At 42.2% G+C, this 19,186-nt stretch overlaps 1 protein-coding gene across 1 annotated transcript in view; it reads right to left on the reverse strand.

Moving 5' to 3' along the window:
• EMILIN2 (elastin microfibril interfacer 2) overlaps positions 1-17,564 on the reverse strand; it is a 34,131-nt gene extending 16,567 nt beyond the window's left edge. The window contains exons 1-3 of the mRNA XM_086609223.1: positions 17,440-17,564; positions 17,152-17,274; positions 2,963-3,138 (exon numbers count right to left, since the gene is read on the reverse strand). Of these exons, the coding sequence (XP_086465349.1) occupies positions 2,963-3,138; positions 17,152-17,274; positions 17,440-17,564 (424 nt within the window). The remainder of the gene's footprint in view (positions 1-2,962; positions 3,139-17,151; positions 17,275-17,439) is intronic.
• Between the last annotated feature and the right edge of the window lie 1,622 nt (positions 17,565-19,186).

Below are 19,186 nucleotides of genomic sequence, written 5' to 3' on the forward strand. Positions count from 1 at the left end.
GAATCTGTTTTAAGCAGCTGAAGCTAATTTCACTTTTATTTAAAGCCAAGTAATGCTTTAAAATGCGTAATGCTTGTTCCCTTTTCTATTCTTGCTTTCAGTAGTTTATATTTAAAACATTATCAAAACACTTCAAACTAAAAGGTTTAGCACATTGACCAATTCCTGCCAAGATACGAAACTGGCAATAAATAAATAAACAAGCAAGCAGAAACCCTCTCCTCCTTCAGCAATCAATCTAAGCTATAGCATATATAGCAGACCATTATAGATCCATACACATCACAACACAATCACTTTAGAGCCACTGCATCTCCTAGAATAATGATAACTTGGAAGGTACTGCTCCTGAATTCCCATTGAAAAACTTAAGTGGCAATAATTTATATGCCTAAAGTGGGTTTGTGCTCCAGTATTTTGCTGACCTGGAGTCCAAATGGATATAGTGGATGAGGTTCTGCAAGATATTTCAAGATGTCACATTTGCTTCAAAAATACCTAGCTTTTGGGCACATATTTAAGTAGGCAATAAAAACACGTATAAAAGCATACGCTTCATGCACCAAAATTGTTAGATTAAAGTAACACCCGCACTATCCTCTTTGAATGAAAAAAAAAGTAAAAGCAGACTTCTAGCTGCAATCTACCTTTTACCTAGCACTAATCAATTAACGAATCCAAACCCATCCTTCCAATTCACCTGTCATTGGCAGTACCTCATTTGCAGAGCTGCATAAAATTCTTTATGTTCAGTTTCAAGCGAAATGTGTAACAATTGTAGAAAATTGAGAAGAAAGAAGAAAAAGGTCAAGAAATTATAAACTGCAGGAAAGTCAAAGTAATTTGTTATATAGAATCACAGAATCATAGGATCATTGAGGTTGGAAAAGACCTTTAAGATCATTGAGTCTGGCCATAAATCTAACACTGCCAAGTCCACCACTAAAATACAGACAGGAGAAGAGGAGAATGAGTGATATGCTGAGAGATATCTGCAAACTGGTAGGGAATAAGCAGTTTTCTGTATCTGCTACAGATGGGACAGGACAAGAAGAATGAACTTCAAGTAGAGCAAGCAAAGGTGAGGCCTGATAGCTGTACAGAAGATGAAATGCCAGAAGATATTGTCCACACAAGCATCTCCATCCCCGGAGGCTGGACAGACATAGCTGATCCTATCTCACGAGATGGATAAACAGACCCCTTAAGATCCCACTAGTCCTATTTTCTGGGATTCTCAGCAACAAGGCACTAGTAAGACAAGATACTGAGTGTGATCCCAAAAACCATCTAACATTAATCAAACCTGCAGCAAGGCCACCAACTGTTTTAGTTAAACATTTAATACCACCTTAATGTGTAGATCCACGACTATTTATTTGCATACTCCCTTATACCTTTGCCATTAGGCACGGTGAGGTGCACTATAAATGCATCATGTATATTCCTAACTGTAATTTTACACGGTATCTTTTATGCAATTCATAATCCAAAGGCCTTTGCTCAGTTAAGGCATACTATTAGAGACATAAAAAAATCCAAACACATAACAATGAAGTTAAGAAGCAGAAGCAAAGAAGAAAATACACTTCTTTAAATACCAAAGAAAATAGAATAAATACCAAATACAATACCAAAGAAATTAGAATAATTCAGATGAAATTAGAATACTTTCAGATGACAAGTAAACAACTAAGGGTAAGAAAAGTTCCCTGTCAAATTGCGACTATATTTTGTTGGAGTCGTGTCAATAGTTAAAACTTCAGACAAAAAAATTTTAGCACTGGTTCCAAGCTATGCATGCTAGATATACAGCAGAGAGCAACACTGAGATAGGGTCCGAAGGACAGGCAGTTGGAATTTTTCTTAGTTTTACACTGAATTTCAGCTTAAAGACATTACAAAGAAGGTAGGAAGTCACAAATGCACTCTTCAAGACTGGCAGGGTGCTGATTCCTTTAATAATAAAAAAGTATACACACACAGAGTGTAGCTATTACATACATGCTGGTCTATTTTTGCATTGAATTACAGTTCTTTTAGGGTGAGAGCAGAAAGAAAATCTCTAGACATAAGCAATGTGCAGGTTACTTACAGATATCACCATGTTTTATTATCATTCTTCGGAAATAATATTTTAGGTGGGCTAACAAAATATTTTAAAAGCTGATTTTTAAAGCAGATATATAATCTATAGGACTGGTTTAAAACCATATATTCAGTCCCAATCCATTTCACTGCACAAAAACCACAAGTGGAAATCTGACTAAGTGTTATATGTAACACTAATCTCTGACGATGTTGGGAAAAAGTCCTTCAGAAGGAAACGTTTGTTTATCACTTTTTGTTAATGCAGAAAAGGTATAACATTGCAGTAACAGCACTCCTCTTACCCTTTCAGAAGACACTATCTTATACAAACAAATATAATTTGTTCATTTTTTAAGATATCTTTTTAGCAATACCATTTCCTTACCCCTTAGTATTAAGGCAGGTAATTGAATCTAAAATCTGCAAAAGCCCTTGAAAAAACAAACCACTGTGAAACAGCTAGAGGGTATTATGTACTGTTAAAAATAGTACCTGTTCTTTTTTGTTTTAATAATAATTCTCCTCAAATACATCTTTTTTTTTTTCCTGAACATTGAAGAAACCACAAAACCCCCTGAAAATTCTTGCAAAAAAACCCAACTTTAACACAAAGATTTTCCTGAACCATGAGTAGCCAGCTGGCATTTATGGCCAGTGCTCTACATTCACCCCTCTGTTATTCTTCAGGAAATTCTCTGTATCAAGACTGTTATTGCTTGGCTATTATTTTTCCACCACACAGTGTCTTCCATATGGATTTTGAACCTGCCAGTAGTTGAGTTTAATAGAAACCATAACGGTTCTTATACTTAAAGCACAAAACAAGAAACCAGACGTGATCATGCATACCAAAATTCAAACAAAAAGTTACCCAAGCCTTTCTTCACAACAGCTTTCGCTGGTGTTGTAGGACGACGAGCAGTGTTTGGCTTTTCTGCTGGGCCTTCTCTGCAGTCTTCCCCTTTGTATCCCGGACAACATCTCCATTCCAGCTCTGTTACTGTCTTAAACGCGACTGTGTACCGAGGTCTGAAACTCGTTCGGTATCTGCCAAAACAGAAATAATCTCAAACAATCCATAACCTAATCTGCTATTTAGATCAAACCTAAAATTTAAGCAGGTTGTTGTTTTTTAAAATGAAAATCAATTCATTTCATATATGCTTCAGTTTCTCCTTCAAACACCAAATGAACAAAAGTTTCTGTCTAGGTTTTAAAGTTACTTGCACTCAACACCATCGTTTGCCAGGGAGAGCAAATATGGCCATAGCACAACAGGGGTTTTTATGTATGAGCAGAGGGATAACGTGTTGTGGGAAGCAAAGGTTCATCTCATCAGATGCTGCTGAGGGTAACAGTGACTGCCAGTGTATCGATAAATTCAAAACCTTTTTTCTCTAACTGCTTTTCCTCACAAACCCACCCACAAGGCTGTGCTGGCAGCAACGCTTCTTGACATCAAAAACCTTTTCAGCTTGCTTTGTCCCACTTGTCTTTCCACAGCCTCCACTTAAACCATTCCTCAGAATCTGTATGTATGGAGCACTCAAAGCTTGGAGGGATATTCCAGGGAAAGACAAAACGTTGAAAGCATGAGTCAGATAAGGACATGAAAGGAGCCAGATGAAAGGCTATGATCAATGAAGGAAACAACTCTTTCCTACTTCACAGCCCTAGTTAACTTGAAGAGGATCTTGCAGATAAACCTGTGCACACATTATGTACGTACAACCTTAAGTTTCCATGAATAATCACTCAAAAGTTAATAAACGGCAAACCGATTCTGGTTGCGCAACTTTCTTCAGCCATAGCCGACTTCTGTAACTTTCCTTCAGCGCACGTACCACGTGTTCAACTGCAGTCAGACACTATGGTATCCCACCAGATCACACACAGAGGCTGTGCTATTTTATAAAAACTAAATCAATTTAAGGTACAGTTCACTTTGGGTTGAGAGATGAGGAAAATAAATAACACAGGGATTCACCACCTGAGCTCTATAAATTGTTATACTTGGAACGCATACTGCAATAGAACCAAAAAAGTTAACAGAATTTCTCATGTGATTTTCTATCTAAATAAAATTAGCATAGTACTATTTATTAACCTCCCTATCACATTTTCAGAGCTTTTTTTCTTAAGATTATTTCAGATTAGAAGAACAGTTTGCATCCATTTAAGAACAACAGACTCACTTCACAGCTGAGGTGTCCCTAAAGTAGTAATACTGGCAGAAGAAATACAGGACGGCAGCGAAGGACTCAGCAGCTCTGCAACAGACCTCATTCATAGCCTGGCTGGGCTCACAGGGAGGATATTTTGGGACAGAGAGGATATACCTCAGAATGGGCACCAGAAGCAGCCATGATATCACAGAAAAAAGAAAAAATCAACTACATGTTTCGTTACAGTATTTTCTTGTATTAATATGCAAAAATAATTTGTTGCTTAAAAAAAATAATCAGTAAATCAGCTACCAGATGGAAATAGTTAAATCTTACACCAACTGTGAAACGGTTTCTACTGAAAGTCACAAAATAGGCTTCTTTTGCCCCGAATACTAACTATTGCTGAAATAATTCAATTTTTTTTTTTTCAGCACCTTCCACCTTCAGAGACATAATTTTAATGTTATGTCCTACATCTGATAGGCATTTGCCATTTTGGTAAGCTGCTTGGCAAACTTGGCATGGGGGTTCAAAGTGTTAACTACCAATTGTTTATTTTCCAACCATATCTTTCTCAATTCTGTCACAATATATTCTAATTTTTGCACTCAGGAAATACTCAGTGTTCTTTTGCATTATTACTTTATCTATGACCTCTCATTTAAGGGAGAAAAGTTACTTTGACTAGAGACAATGTCATATTTATTCCAACTATTTTGGGGCCAAAGAGGAGTTTATTCTGATAAGCCTCTCTGGATTCCCTTCTCCTGTGAATTTTCATAGGCAGGCAGGGGCAGGCTAGGCTGTAACCGTCTATTAGCTGGTCGTAACTGCAGTGGTTTGCTGCGGTTGTCAGCTCTTTGGGTTCTGCCTCAGAGCACGTAAACTCAAGAGCAGGTTTCCAATCCTTTCTTACCTTTGCAACAGCATATATGAAACAGCTGTAGGCTGCACTCCAGCTCGTCATTTCTTGTACAATTTTCACCAAAATGTCTGCTGAATTCTGTTTACAAATGTAAAGTACAGACATCCCCAAGGTCAAGTGTTTTAAAAATTCAATAGAGGAGTGCCATGTAGAGGGCACCGTTGGGAAAGATCACATCCTGGCCACCCAGGAACTTCCTTCTCCCTTATCTAAAGCATTAAACCACGTCTTGTGTAGGTAATCTGGGTTTTCCTTCCAACTAGCTGCAAAAGTCAGAGGAGCAACAGGATGTGTTAGAGGCTTTAGCGTTTTGAAGTGGTTTGAGAGTCATTACAACCTCTCTCACAGCCACCACATTACTGAAATGCAAACTTTGAACTTCCAGATCAATTTTCACATGCCGGAAATGGTCGTACATACTCTTCTGATTTCCATAAAACGTTTAACTGCTCCAAACTCTGTGTGTGTTCCTCCCTATGCTTTCAGGGCCAAACTCCAAACATCATTAAGAAACATTTATCTATTTTTTCCCAACAAAGTTTTAAGAATATAGCTGAAATAAATTTTATAGAAGGATAAGAACTTCTATGCAGATTCTGCACTACTTTGCTCAAATTACAGAATGAGGACTTTCCTTGTATCCTTTCTGCCATTCCTATCATACTTTTGACAAGTTTCTCTTTGCATACTTTCTCTGCAGTCATGTTCATCAATGTAGACACCTTCAGATTACTTCAACACTCAGACAAAAATAAATCACAAGACACAACCAAATACAAAAGAAGAATAGAAACAAATTAAAACAAACCAAGCTTAGTATTTTTCATATGGGCAAATTATAAACCTTTTCCAAACTCCATCTTAAAAATAAAAAATAAGCAATTTCAACATTCTAATTCTTTTTATTTCAGAGTTTCATGATCCTAATAGGCACAAAATGGTTTAATATCATTTGATACAAAAAATATGTGAAATGCAGAAGAATTCTCCCATTCTAAATCATAAAATATAAACGCTGTGTATCTACAACTTTTAAAATGTCATAGCAGTCTATTCCTTACAAATTCTTGCAAGACTGAGAGCTCAAGCAAATACAGAAATTGGATCTGTTTTGCTTTCAGCTGTACATCAAATACAGACTAACCTGAACCCTAAACCTAATCCTAAATCACAATTCTCCTACAGGAAAAATAAGCTAGAATCAAAATGTTTCAAAATCTGGATGTAGAACAGCTTTCAGATCTTACATCTTGAATGATAGTAACAAGACAGCTGTACTCATGGATGGCTGAGAAATTAAGTTGGGATTTACTTAGCAAGAACTATTGATCCTCTATACTGCCAGTCCAGCTGAATGAATCACACAGCAAGCCCCATTTACTTCAGCAAGGCTAGTCACGTAAGGCTGGGAAACAGGAACTTACCCTAACACTTTTCTAATTTGAATCCAACCACATAAAAGTTTCTTAAAAATCACAGCTTCCTTGTTACAGCTTCTCTACCCATGATATGCTTCGTACAAAGTTGTGGAAGTTGCCCACGTGAGGAATGGTGTCACCATGCCAGCACTGTCCAGATGCACCGATACAAGACGGTCACCAGCACAGTCCAGCCCGAGGGAGATCCTCCATTCATACAACAGGGTATTTAAAGCCAGAACTTTGCTGGCTCAGTCGGTTTCAGCAGAGGAGATGCAGACTTCCAGGATTTTGCCAGGATACAACAATGTAACAGCACTGAACACCCTCATATTCTCAGTTACAATTCTAACAAAACAAAACAAAACTTTCTGCTAGGGATCTCATCTTGAGAAGAATTTGTGATCCTACGTATTTTAATAACATAGGACTGGGAGCTACTAGAATATACGAATCAGATGCCTTTATTTACATTTCCAGTATTCTGACTTCAATTGCTCACTCACAGTCACAGCAAACATAGAACATACAAACACAAACACATAAAACTTACAAAACGCACTCAGTGTAGCAGGAGAGCTGAAACCTTGCCTCTCTACGCAGCTGGGTGGAGATACATGGTTAGAACACAACATGCCCATGTTTCACCTCTTCTGTCTTGTAGGTGTGACTCTTAACACAGTTACCCAGTGAGGCAATTTGGTCAAAAGAATTCACAAAAGTTTTATAAGTCTCTTAAAGAATTGAGGCTCCACTTTAATGCCTGTAGGTGCTGAAATGTAATTAAAAAAAAAAAAAACAACAAACCCTTAAAACATTTAATCTTCCTCCACTTGACTTGGATTTCTATTATGCAAGCAAGTGTTAATAAACACAATTATTTTTACAAGTGTCTCAAAGACAGTCAAAATCAAAATTTCCTATGTAGCTAAAAGTTATATACAATACACCAGCATTTATTGTGCCTAGTCACCCCATCCTTTTGTGGACTTCCAGCCCAAGATGACGGTGATACCCTGCTGGTGAATTGAGCTAAATATTTAAAATTAAATCATTCTTTTATAAAGCATGAATAAAGGGTCATTTCAACAGTCTCTAATCTTTCCTCACAACAGAGAAAATAAGAGCAGCTGGTTTTCAGGAGTCTTTCCACACCAGGCTTATAACTACTAACGCCTACTATCTTCACCATGAATTCAACAGCTGATTAAATGAGAAAACACATTCAGGACACTAATGTCAATCTCTGCTTTTAATACCTAAGTATTTCACAGCTGAAATAAAGCTGTACAGTGTGGCAATAGTATTCAAATATTCTTCCTCTTTGAAAGAAAAGTATTTTCTTAGGAAAATGCTTAATTAAAGATACATGTTTGCTGCAAATGCTAGACATTTTGACGAGGGAACAAGCTATAATTTTCTCATGGTGCTAAACCACAGAAGGAAGCAGTTAACACTGATATTTGGAATGTCACCTAATAGCGATAAAACAAATCAGAAACATTTGGACGAAATTGGTGGGAAAACATATGGCTCAGTTCTGTAACTAGATATTAACATTCAACCTTTAGGGAAATGCATGGAGATAAGTGCCACCACATCCTCACTGTGAGGAAGGGACTGCAGAATCAGCATATGTTTCTGCATAAGCCGCGTATAAAATGTTTATTCTGAGCACAAAACTTCAAGGTTGGTCCAAAATTCTGTAGTCATTGGAACAGGTCCCATAACTTCAGCAGCCTGCAAATCATGGCCTTACTGAATAGAAGAGAATGAATCTCCATTATTTAATGCTTTTATTCAATGTAGATCCATTCTTTGTAAATCACCGTCTGCTCTTGCACATCTCGATCATACACTTATTGCAAAGGGAGTGCTGAAGTAGCAAATAGATCCCTCCCCCAAAAAATAACTACCTGGAAGATGTAATTAAATGTAATCATATTTTGACCAAGCATGTTTTATTTTGTAGGCTGCAAAGGCTTCCACTGAAAATATATGTAAGTTGGCTGTTTATACCACACTTACTAAACTAGAATCAGCTGATCTCAAGTTTTCCGTTTCCCAAGAGTGCAGGACTAATTGCAACCCCTACAAATGGTGGCAGAAATCCCAGTTCCACTGAAATCATGGAGACTTTTAACAATTGTCTTTAAGAGTGAGTTTCAGCACACCTGAATTTCAGGTGTCTGCTGTGTAGGTATGGACAGACGCCAATTGTCTGTGCTTCCATTATGGCCAACAGAAATACAGTCAATACAGCCAGTAGAGTCAAGACAGGGCTGCAGCTCATCCTAAAGTCATTATTTACATTATTTACATTACCTAAAGAGCACGCTGGACACAATTGACTTCCGTCTGAGTCACCACTACTGCAGGTGTTCAAGCTCCCATGCTCACATCCATTTCTCTTACGGTAGACAACTGGAGTTAGGATGAGTCAAATCCCACCTCTGGATTTTGTTCTTTTATAACCTTGCTACTACACAGCAGCATTGGCAGCTAGTGTTGCAGCCCACATATGAGCTTAAGCTGAGAAAAACAGGTCTTTACTACAAGTTTGTCCTAAGGCATTTACGGCAAGCAGTAAAAAGATGTTTTGACAGGAATTGATTAGCCTACAGAAGTCTAGGTGTTCAGTGAAAGCAAGTCGGTAAAAAACCAATCATATGTTGCAGCAAAAATCTATTTAAACAGAATCTGAGTGAACTCCAAAATAGTTTTCGATTTTGATCTGGCATTAGAGACACTAAGCTGCTTCTTAGATGGACTTAAGAAAGTCTCATCTTTCCACTGCTACTCTTCCTTTAGCTGGTATTTTTGCTTTCCAAAATTTATATAGAGAAGGTCAGTATATGTGTTTGCAGGCATTGGGGTTTGGGGGATTATGTTTTCTTCAAAAAAACACCACTGACTTTACCCACTAGCCTAATGCCTGGCCCAGTCACAGCTATCTCAATTGAAATTTCTGAAAGGCCATGGTCAGGGTTTTAAATAACATAATTGTCAGGCTCTTATATACATTATCAAAAGCAAGCAGAGAGTGTTTCAAAATTGGTTTTGCTGGGAAAAACACAATTTTGAGGCAACCCTGTGGAATATATGAAGTTATGATGACCTCCACTAGCACATATTACCAAGGAGGCTGAGCTTCTCTAGGCTTGCACAGGCACATAAGGGTGCTTTTAATAAGGTTTGCACTAACGTATAGCATGGCCAGCATTTGCACCAGATCTATTCTGAATAAAAAACTGCTACTGGCTGAGAGTTTTAACAGGGACTGAAACTGGAGGAAAGCAAGAGAATAAGTTAAAGTACTACACAATTGCTGGAACACAATTGCCTGTTCTGTACACAACCAAGAAAACACCCATCCAGGTCACTGCAAAGAGTGCTTTAATATCAGACTACAAAAGCACTGTAATTTTACTAAATGTGTCATAAAATAGGAATGAGCATTAGAGACTAAGTACTTTTTCCAGTGTTTGTTTTCTATTCTGTGTCTTCACACCACCTCAAGAAGCACGATGGGAGCAGAGATTGCCCTCCGTCTGGAAGAAATTGCTAGGGGACAGGACACAGGGGACTTGTGTTCCTCCCTCCTACTCCTTCCCCAGTGTACTGGCTCTCAGGACAGAGGGAGAAAAGTTACTTTACTCCTAAAGATCACTGTCCCATCATCTATTGGTGCCAGGGAAGGAGCAGAGAATCATGGTGCCCAAATCAGCCTCCTCTCTCTCACATGGTTCTCTTTAATGCAGAACATTAGTTCAATACATCCAAGAGAATCTGGCTGAATTTTACTACAGAGTTTGGGGTTTTTTTCAGTAAGAGGGGCAGAAGATTACAGGAACTGGTAGAAAACAAAAATGTTCAACTCTTCTCAGACAACACCACAGGGTTTCATTTGTAGTTTCATTCAAAATCTCCAGAAGTGCTATTGTTCATTACTTACACAGCAAATTTGCTGTCACTCATCTTGGTTAGAATTCTTCTATCAAAAAAAAAAAAAGAAATTCAAAATGCAATTTTCTCTCTTGGGAGGGAAATGTTTCTTCTTGAGAACAGCCAAGGGACTGCACACGTCTCATACTAATGTTTCATTTTTCCTGTGATACATGTTTATGTATATAGATATCTCTCTATACACCACCCCCACTTATCCCCCATATATATTTAACTCCCTCAGCTGACAAAGATTTTCTTAAAAAGCTGACCACTGAAGTCAAGTAGGGAATGCCAAAAAATAAGTTTCAGGTTTGAAATTTTAGTACTCTTAATATTCAAGAATTACCACTCTCGAAAGCTAAGTAGGCATTCTCTTCTAACGAGCAGAGAAATCAAGACATAAGATGCATTTACACAACTTACAGCCACAAGGCAAGGCTCAAAGCAGAGCTTCGTTCTTGGGATTTAAAAACTTGAATAATCTCACATGGTTGCTTCCTTCCATTTTTTTTGCAAGATAAAACTGTGCCAGTCAGCCACATGACAGATGAACAGTAAGCTACTAAAAACCCACTAAACAAAAGGGGATAGGAGAACCCTGAAAATACAGTGCTTTTAAAAGGATTTCAGAAAAAATTTGTATCACGATACTGCGATGTAGGCTGAAAGTGATGGAGTAGGAAGTGACTTTGCAATAGGTAATATGTTACCAACATCCTCACCCACCTCTTCCAGCAGCAGGGACCAAGTTTCTCACCTTACACCAGTGGAAAGGTCATGTGAGGTTGCAGAGCACTGCTCCTGATAAAGCTACCTGAGAAACTGGGCTCCAGTAGTATCCCTTCTGCTTCTCTGCCCATGAAGTAAGTGTATTTCTAGGATCATTCCAAGAAAGACCTGCTGAGAGAGTATGTGAAAACATGCACAGATACAATGGATAACTGCTACTTTTATGAATGCAAGAGCTAACCCGTGGGATTAGCTGGGACCCCAGCTTTCAGAATAATATGCAGCATTGTTTTGAGAGCTGATACTTTTCCAAAACACTATGTCGAAAGTGAATCAGAGGGGAGAGGAACGATGAGGTCTGAATGCAAAAAAGAGTAAGATGGGAGTAATAATCTGCAACATATAAAACTGGCACTGTCCACTTTCTAATGATGCAGAATGTTCCTTGGTTATTTGAGTGATTTATGACAAAATAGGCCCTAAACAGGTCAGCAGCTCCTTAAAAGGAACAATTTGTTGTTTTGGCAACAGCTTGGTGCTTAACAGAAGAGGCTTCAGACCTCCAGGTCACACATTTCTCAAACCATAAAAGCATAAAAACTCCATTTATTTACATTAATGTGAACTGATGAGCAGTTTGTGATTTTCTGAATTATTGCAACAAACTCGAATGATGTGTGAAATGAAAATTCCCTGCCTGGTTCACAGAGGAGAAAGACTCTGTTGCGTTCAGTGCGTGGAGGCAGAGATGCACGATTTCAAGCTCAGGGAGACAGCCAGGAAAGTTTACCACACCCAGCAGGCGCTCAAAGATTTTCAAACAAGCACTCCAGGAAATTGAAGTACATTCTGAAGTTTTTTTCAGTTTCCTTACTGTTTTCAATGCTCAGCCCCTTAGGCTAACCTCCCTATGTAGTCAGCTAGCTGGAGCCTGTACAAAGAAATTCTGCTGCATATAAAATACACTGAGTAGGAAAAAAAAAAAAATCCTAAAGATCTTTCTAGATATTTGGAAGGGAAACATTAGACAGCCCGCATTTCCCTTCAAGTTTTTGTGCATCCTGAAAGCTTTTCTTATGATATATGCATTGCTAGACGCCAGCGGCAAACACAGACTCTGATCTGTGCTGACTTGTACATCTTAGGTTTGATCCTGCCTGGTGCTGAGCCGACACTGGTCTGTATGCTTAATTTCTAGCAACTGAACAGTCTCAGAGAAAACTACATTGGGAACATGGAAGGGTCGAAAACTACGTGTGGATTTCCTACACGTTCCTAGTCTGGGGCTCACGTGCTCCATCCAGGCTCTTCTGGGGTTGCCAGAAAATGGTAAATCAATGAAACCATTTAATTTGAACTGGAAGTCTGATATGCTGGTTTTCGGTAATAAAAATTCCCACTTATATTTAATATTATTTTATTAATAAACACTGAATACTGCTTATTAAAAGCTGTGTGTTACTAATAGGTATAGTCATCTATCCTGATATTTATGATTGCTGGAATCTGGCAGTGACAGTCTCTAAAGTTATTTCAATCTTTTGCTTTAAATCTTCCTCTTGGCAATGATTAAAACAGTGACTAGTTTGGCTATGGGTTTATTTACAGTCATTTGAAAGTATTAAATGACAAGGACTTGGAAAATACCGCTCAATGGGAGATTTGGAGAGGCTTGCTCATTTAGCTATTGATTCATGCATCATTTTCTTGACCATTTTCTAAGTATGCACAAACTAGAAAAACAATGAGTTTGCTTATATGTTTATCATCAGTGTTAAGAGGAGAAGCTCACACTAAATCATGAAAACCACTACCCACAAGGTAAGGACAGGTGACCTGACTCATTATACACGTGAGCACACAAACATCTTTACTCACGTGAGCAGAATTCGTGGGGGCTAGTACTTGAATTAGAGGATCTGATAAAACATTCTCTCTTCAAGTTCCTGAGCAACCTGATCTAACTAGCTAGCTCTGCTGTTAGCTGGGGGGCTACGGGGGGAGTGACATATGCTCCAGAGGTTCCTCACAATCTACATTTTTTTCTATTTGATTTACTACCTTGTACAGGGAAGTCCCATTTGCCAGTTCTGTAGCAAAGATGGAAAACCAAAAAACATCCCTCTGCTTCAGCCGCTACAGTTCACTTCAAACTTTAAAATTAAAGCCTTACTAGTGAAAGTGGTTTTGCCCAAAATGCCCAAAAATGCTGGGCCATAGATTGGATCACCAATGGTACAGCCAGGTGTCCCAACATACTCTACAGCACATGAGGCAAAAAAAACAACTGGTATAACAACATCCTATCCCAAAGGGGTCCCAGAAGATGTCCAAGAGAAGCCACAACCCTAAAGAATGTGTAGGATCTAGCCAGAAGGGCAATACATTTCTCTTTTAGAATCAGACAATGCTATTAGTCACAAATTGCTAATAATGCTAATTAAGCTACTAATCCATTCATGAGAAAACTAGGAAAGGAAATCCACAACAAAAGAAGCAGGAGGGGTCAGTTATTTATGAAGCAGTATTAAATTTCAAAACATACAAGTTCTTTTTAGTGGGTAAAAACACTAATATTTTTGTCTAAGTACCTTTCAGCCCAATGACCCACTAATAACAAAGTTCCTCCCTCCTTTGCTACTCAGAGTTTTAAGAAAAATAAATCAGGAGCCCCCATACTTCAAAGGGAACGTACTTCAAAGGGCCCTTCTGCTTTTTCTTTCTACTCCCTCTCTTCCTATCTCTTAAGCAACCACACTTCAACTCACATTTACCCCCGACACTTTAATCAGCCAGAGCATTCACTAACTTTTCGGTGAGGAAACGCACTATTGAGCCCAAATACCTATAAACCACTTAAACAATGAAGCGTAATAATTTCCTGAATTTCAACTCAACATTTCAGGAAATAAACCCTGTAGCCAAACTGAAATTACAGTTAATACTCACAGAAGTGCAGTCATTCCAACAGCGTGGGTTTTTTTTTTTTTTTCAGACAAATTGTATTTTAATGGGCCTAAAGAGTAGATAAAAAAGGTTCATGCACACATATGATTTTTAGGCTTAATCGCCAGAGCTTTGTATTTCTAAAAAAAACCAAAAAAACAACCAAACCACAGTGCTGACTATAATGCATATCTGCAATATACACTCTCTTGTATGTGAAGTACATGTGGAATTCAGGAGTACGCTGTATGTTTAAGGCAGTGAAACACTCCCATATAAAATGCAGTGAGTTTTTTAATTTAAGAAATTAATATATAAAGCATATCCTAGACTGTACCTAAACACTAGTAGGACTCTTTACACCAGTCTTAAACTAATTTAAATCAACAGTAAATCCACTGACTGACAAAAAAAAGCCCTAACAGTACTTAAGTACCAATAAACTCCATACATCTATGATACAGTTAACAAACTCTTTGTTTGATTTAGATCTCACTGTCCCCACTGTCTGCAGCAGAATGAGCTCTTAGATGAGCCACAGTATCAGAAGGAAACTACACAGGGACTGTAGTTTATTCTGATGAATATCTGCTATTTAGTTCGTTTTTAACTTCTTTATATAAGTGTACAAAGGAAAAAAGAGAATAATTTCAGAAAAGTCCTCACAGTCATTTCTTTGTTGCTTTTATAGCTCTTTCCTGTCCTATTTTTGTCAACATTAGCTAACAAACATATACGAACACATTTTGTTATTCAGACCACCACTCCTACTGAATTAAACAAAACCTTTCACAGGAACGAAGTTACTCCTGTTCACAGCGGTTTGTAGGATCTGAACCATGTATTTCAAATGCTTTGGATTAGTTCCTTTCTTACCCTGCTACTAAAAGAATGCGTATACCAGCAACAGACAGAAAAATAAAAGTCACAGCCTACAGAGTTTTGAACACAATAAAATGTCAAGATTTTGATGTTCCAGTTGCTTTCAGTGTTAATCAGCTGGTGCTGTGATAGGCACTTAAAATATTTTATGTCAAGAATAAGAAATTATTTTGCAGTTGCCATTATGGTTATGAAGAAAATAAGTGATGTTCACCAAAGAAAGTCAAATAAAGGAAACAAAGGCTTATGATAAGTATCTAATTCCACCCTCAAAAAAACCAAAAATCCCCATGAGATGGGCCGCAGCAGGCGAGACCAACTGCCTGTTTAGCCCCATATTCTCTCTCTCAGTCTCATCTGACTCCAGATGTTTAGAAGTGCAAGGGCAGACAATACCATTTCAAAGAACCACAGAGTAATATGGAAGGGATGGGACTTCTGGAGGTCATCAAGTCCAGCCCCCTGTTCAAGCTGGGCTTCCCAGTCTGACTCCTGCCAAAGATCTCACACTCTCAAGCAGTTCTTGGTTCGGGAATTTCCTTAGCTAGAAGCAATGCCTTTGCACTTTCTCCATTATCTACTAGCAGATAGTCCAAGAAAATCCTAATTTACTGCCTCTGAAATTCCTTATCTTAATTCTTGGTGATTTATGTGTCCAAAGACCTCAGTTTCAACTCCTCCTCTCTCCTCTGTAGCTCCACTACCAAGGCTCCGCAGGACAGAGGGCACACCCCATTACACATCCCATAAACTCGTTCAGAAGTCCAAAATGGCCAGTTCAACACTCCAAAGAGAAATAAGGGAAATTACACAAGACGGTGTTACTCAGCTGTCTGCTGTCTTTGTTATTTCCCTCAAATTTCAGTGTTTATATATTCCAATAGAGAAAAGCTGGTTTTTTTAAACAAAAATAACAACTCAAACAAACAGAAAACAGTGCAGTTGAACGCCGAACGCCCAACACCTATTGTCACAGACCCCAGGGTGGCAGCGTCATCGATGTCCGCAGTCTATTTCAGTAGCACCAAGGACCTACCAGCACCAGTCTCACCCTCAGTTTCATGTCAAAATAAAAACTAGTTATTCTTTGTTGTAAAAGAATACTGACCATCACCTCAGTCCAACTCTGAGTCTAATTCCAAGAAAATCTATGGGCGTCCTTCCACTGAGTTCTGCGGGAGCTGAAATGGTTTCACAGAGTGCTTACGACCTACAGCTTTCAAACAGAAGTGTGCAAATATTACCGCTTTACAAGTGGGGAAACTGAGGAAAGTGATTTGACTGGGTTTAGTCAGAAGATAAGTGAGATACAGCTGTTCCCTGGCTCCTGCTGTACCTGCGGGCTCACACAGCCTTGCTCCAGCACACCGTGCTGTACGTGGTCACTCTACACACCAACACGTGGTCACAGTCAATAGCATGAAGTTTAAAATCAAACTAGTAACTTCGTATTACCCCCCGTAAAAATCTCTGCACTGGCCTCTCTCCCTGCTGGACAACTGACTGGCACGGGCAGATCATAAACGCGCTGGCTGACGCTGGATGCTCCCTCGCCGTTACTCACCGATCCAGCAACGCAGAGCAACCAACCATAAAACCGGTTTTGAGCGCCGCCGTACCCTGGCAAACCTGGACCAGGGCGCGTAGGTGCGGTCCCGGCAGGTGCCGGCATTCCCGCCGCCCACGGAGAGCGGCCCGTGAGCTCCTTAGTTACCTCCCCGCCAGCCCCACCGCGCCGCCCAGCCCAGCCCAGTCCAGCCCAGCACAGCGCGGCCGCCCTTCGGCTGTGCGCAGCGAACCGGCTGTGCGGACCAACAACGCGCTCAATCTGGCTCCAATTATCCCCGGCAGCCTGATGTTTGCAATCAGCGAGGGCGCTTTGTTCGGGAGCAGAGGGCGGGAGGCGCCCTCCTGCCCCGGCCGTTCGCTCTTTGGGGCGCTGCGGACGGCCCCGAGCGCAGCGGCAGCGATGGCTCCTCCGCCGGGGCTCGGCAGCGGGTGGCCAAGCGCTTTCCCTCCCGAGGTCACCTCCTCGGCTACTTACACCGGGGTGGGCTGGCAGGGGAACTGGTTCCAGGCGCACTTGTACTGGGCCTGGACGTAGCTCTCCGTCCCGTCCAGCACCGAGCAGCTCACGTTCTTGTTCACTATGTAGGCGCACCAGTTCCTGCGGGGGAAGACAACGGCCGTCAGGGAACGGGCGGCGGCCCCACACGCCGTCCCAGCCCGCCCGCCCCGGCACCCCCGGCTGCCCCAGCCAGCTCGCCCGCCCCGGCTCGCCCCGCCGCCGGCAGCGGCTGCCGCAGCCCCCTGCGGGGCGGGCGGTACTCACTTGCTGCGGGAGCCCGGCCGGGTGTACCGCAGGTGCGGGGTGGCGTGGCTGAGCCCGGCGCCCAGGGCGAGGAGGAGCGGCAGCGCCCAGCCCGAGGGCGCCGCGGGCCCCGGGCACAGCTCCATGGGGCGACGGGCAGCGGCGGCGGGCGAGCGGCGAGGGCCGGTGCCTCTCCGCGGGCTCCCTCCGTCCGTCTGTCTGTCTGTCCCTCCGTCCGTCCGTCCCGCCCGCTCCCAGCTCCCTCACTGACGCAAGTCCCCCCCACCCCGTTTCCGCCCTCCGCCGCGGCTCCGCACCCCACTCCGGCCGAGGCGCCGCTCCCCTCCACCCCCGCTCGGCCGGCCCCGGCCCCGGCCCCTCTCGCTCCCGGCCCCCCGCCCCGCTCCGGCCCCCCGGCCGAGGAGGAGCGGCGCTGCGCGCAGGCGGAGGGGCGGCCGCCGGCCCCACATGGCGCTTAGCCGCCATGAGCGGGGCTCCCCGTGGGCAGCCCCCGCTCCGCGTCCCCTGCCCGAGCTGGCCGGCGGCCGCCCCCGAGCCTGTTTTTCCCACTGGAAAGCTGATGGGGGAGAGCCGGGCCTCTGGGTAGCAGCGGGGCAGGCAGGAGGCTGTGCCTTCCTCGGGGGCTCGGGGTCCTGGGGCAGAGGGCAGCCCTGAATGGAGGGCAAGTGGGGCACTGGATTATAGACTCATAGAATCATAGAATGGTTTGGGTTGGAAAGGACCTCAAAGATCACCCAGTTCCAACTCCCCTGCCATGGGCAGGGACACCCTCCACTATACCGGTTTGCTCAAAGCCTCATCCAACCTGGCCTTGAACACTTCCAAGGATGGGGCAGCCACAACTTCTCTGGGCAACCTGTTCCAGTGCCTCGCCACCCTCAGAGTGAAGAATTTCTTCCTTAGATCTAATCAAAATCTGCCCCCTTTCAGTTTAAAGCCATTAAATTCACCTTAGAGTGGGGCAAGGCGCAGGCCCAGTGGTCTCCCAAGTGTGAGGGAGGTTTTGGCCTGCTTGCTGCCCTGTGGTGACCCTGTGGTCCCACTCAGCACAAGTGCCTTGCCTTGGTCACCATTTCCTTGTGTGGCCCAAGGGCTCATCCCAACTGCTGGGCGTGGGAGGGCTGGTGGTGGTGACCTCTGCAAGCCATGTACGACAGGCCATTATTCATAAGGGGGACCGTTGCTGGGCAGAGAGAGCAATGGGCATTCACATTCACTTGGGCATTAAAACCTAACTCGAGCACCATGACTGGGTGACCTACCCGTGTGAGGCTGTCTGCGATGGGTCCCACCATGGTCCAGACCACAGGGAGACCCCTCTGTCCTCGGCTCCTGCTTTTTGAAGCGATTGCTTTGGATTCAGGCAAAACTGAAAAAAGCATCAAGGCTGCGCCAGGGCAGGCTGCTCCTACCAGAAGGAAAGCAGGGAAGGGAGAGAGTGGTGCTTGAGTGGAGAAGAGGTCAGGTGGGAGATTTGAGAACAGCCCCTACTGCTGCTGCTAAGCCTGACTGATCCCAGTCCTGCGTATGTTGTTCAGGGCCTCCTGTGGCCACAGCAGCCATGCAGGCTTTCTAGGTCTCATGTGCAGTCAAAGCAGGCAGTAGGACTGGGTCCTTTCTTCTGCTGTAGGCACCAGCCTGCCTGAGCTGAACCTGGACCTCATCATCTGCCTCGATCTGCTGAAGCAGGTAGGTTTCATCTGCCAGTCTTACAGTCGGTTTCACCCAATGACTTCACTTGGCCTTT

The sequence above is a fragment of the Tauraco erythrolophus genome, chromosome 3 (assembly GCF_009769465.1).
Source record: "Tauraco erythrolophus isolate bTauEry1 chromosome 3, bTauEry1.pri, whole genome shotgun sequence".
Taxonomy (NCBI): Eukaryota; Metazoa; Chordata; class Aves; order Musophagiformes; family Musophagidae; genus Tauraco; species Tauraco erythrolophus.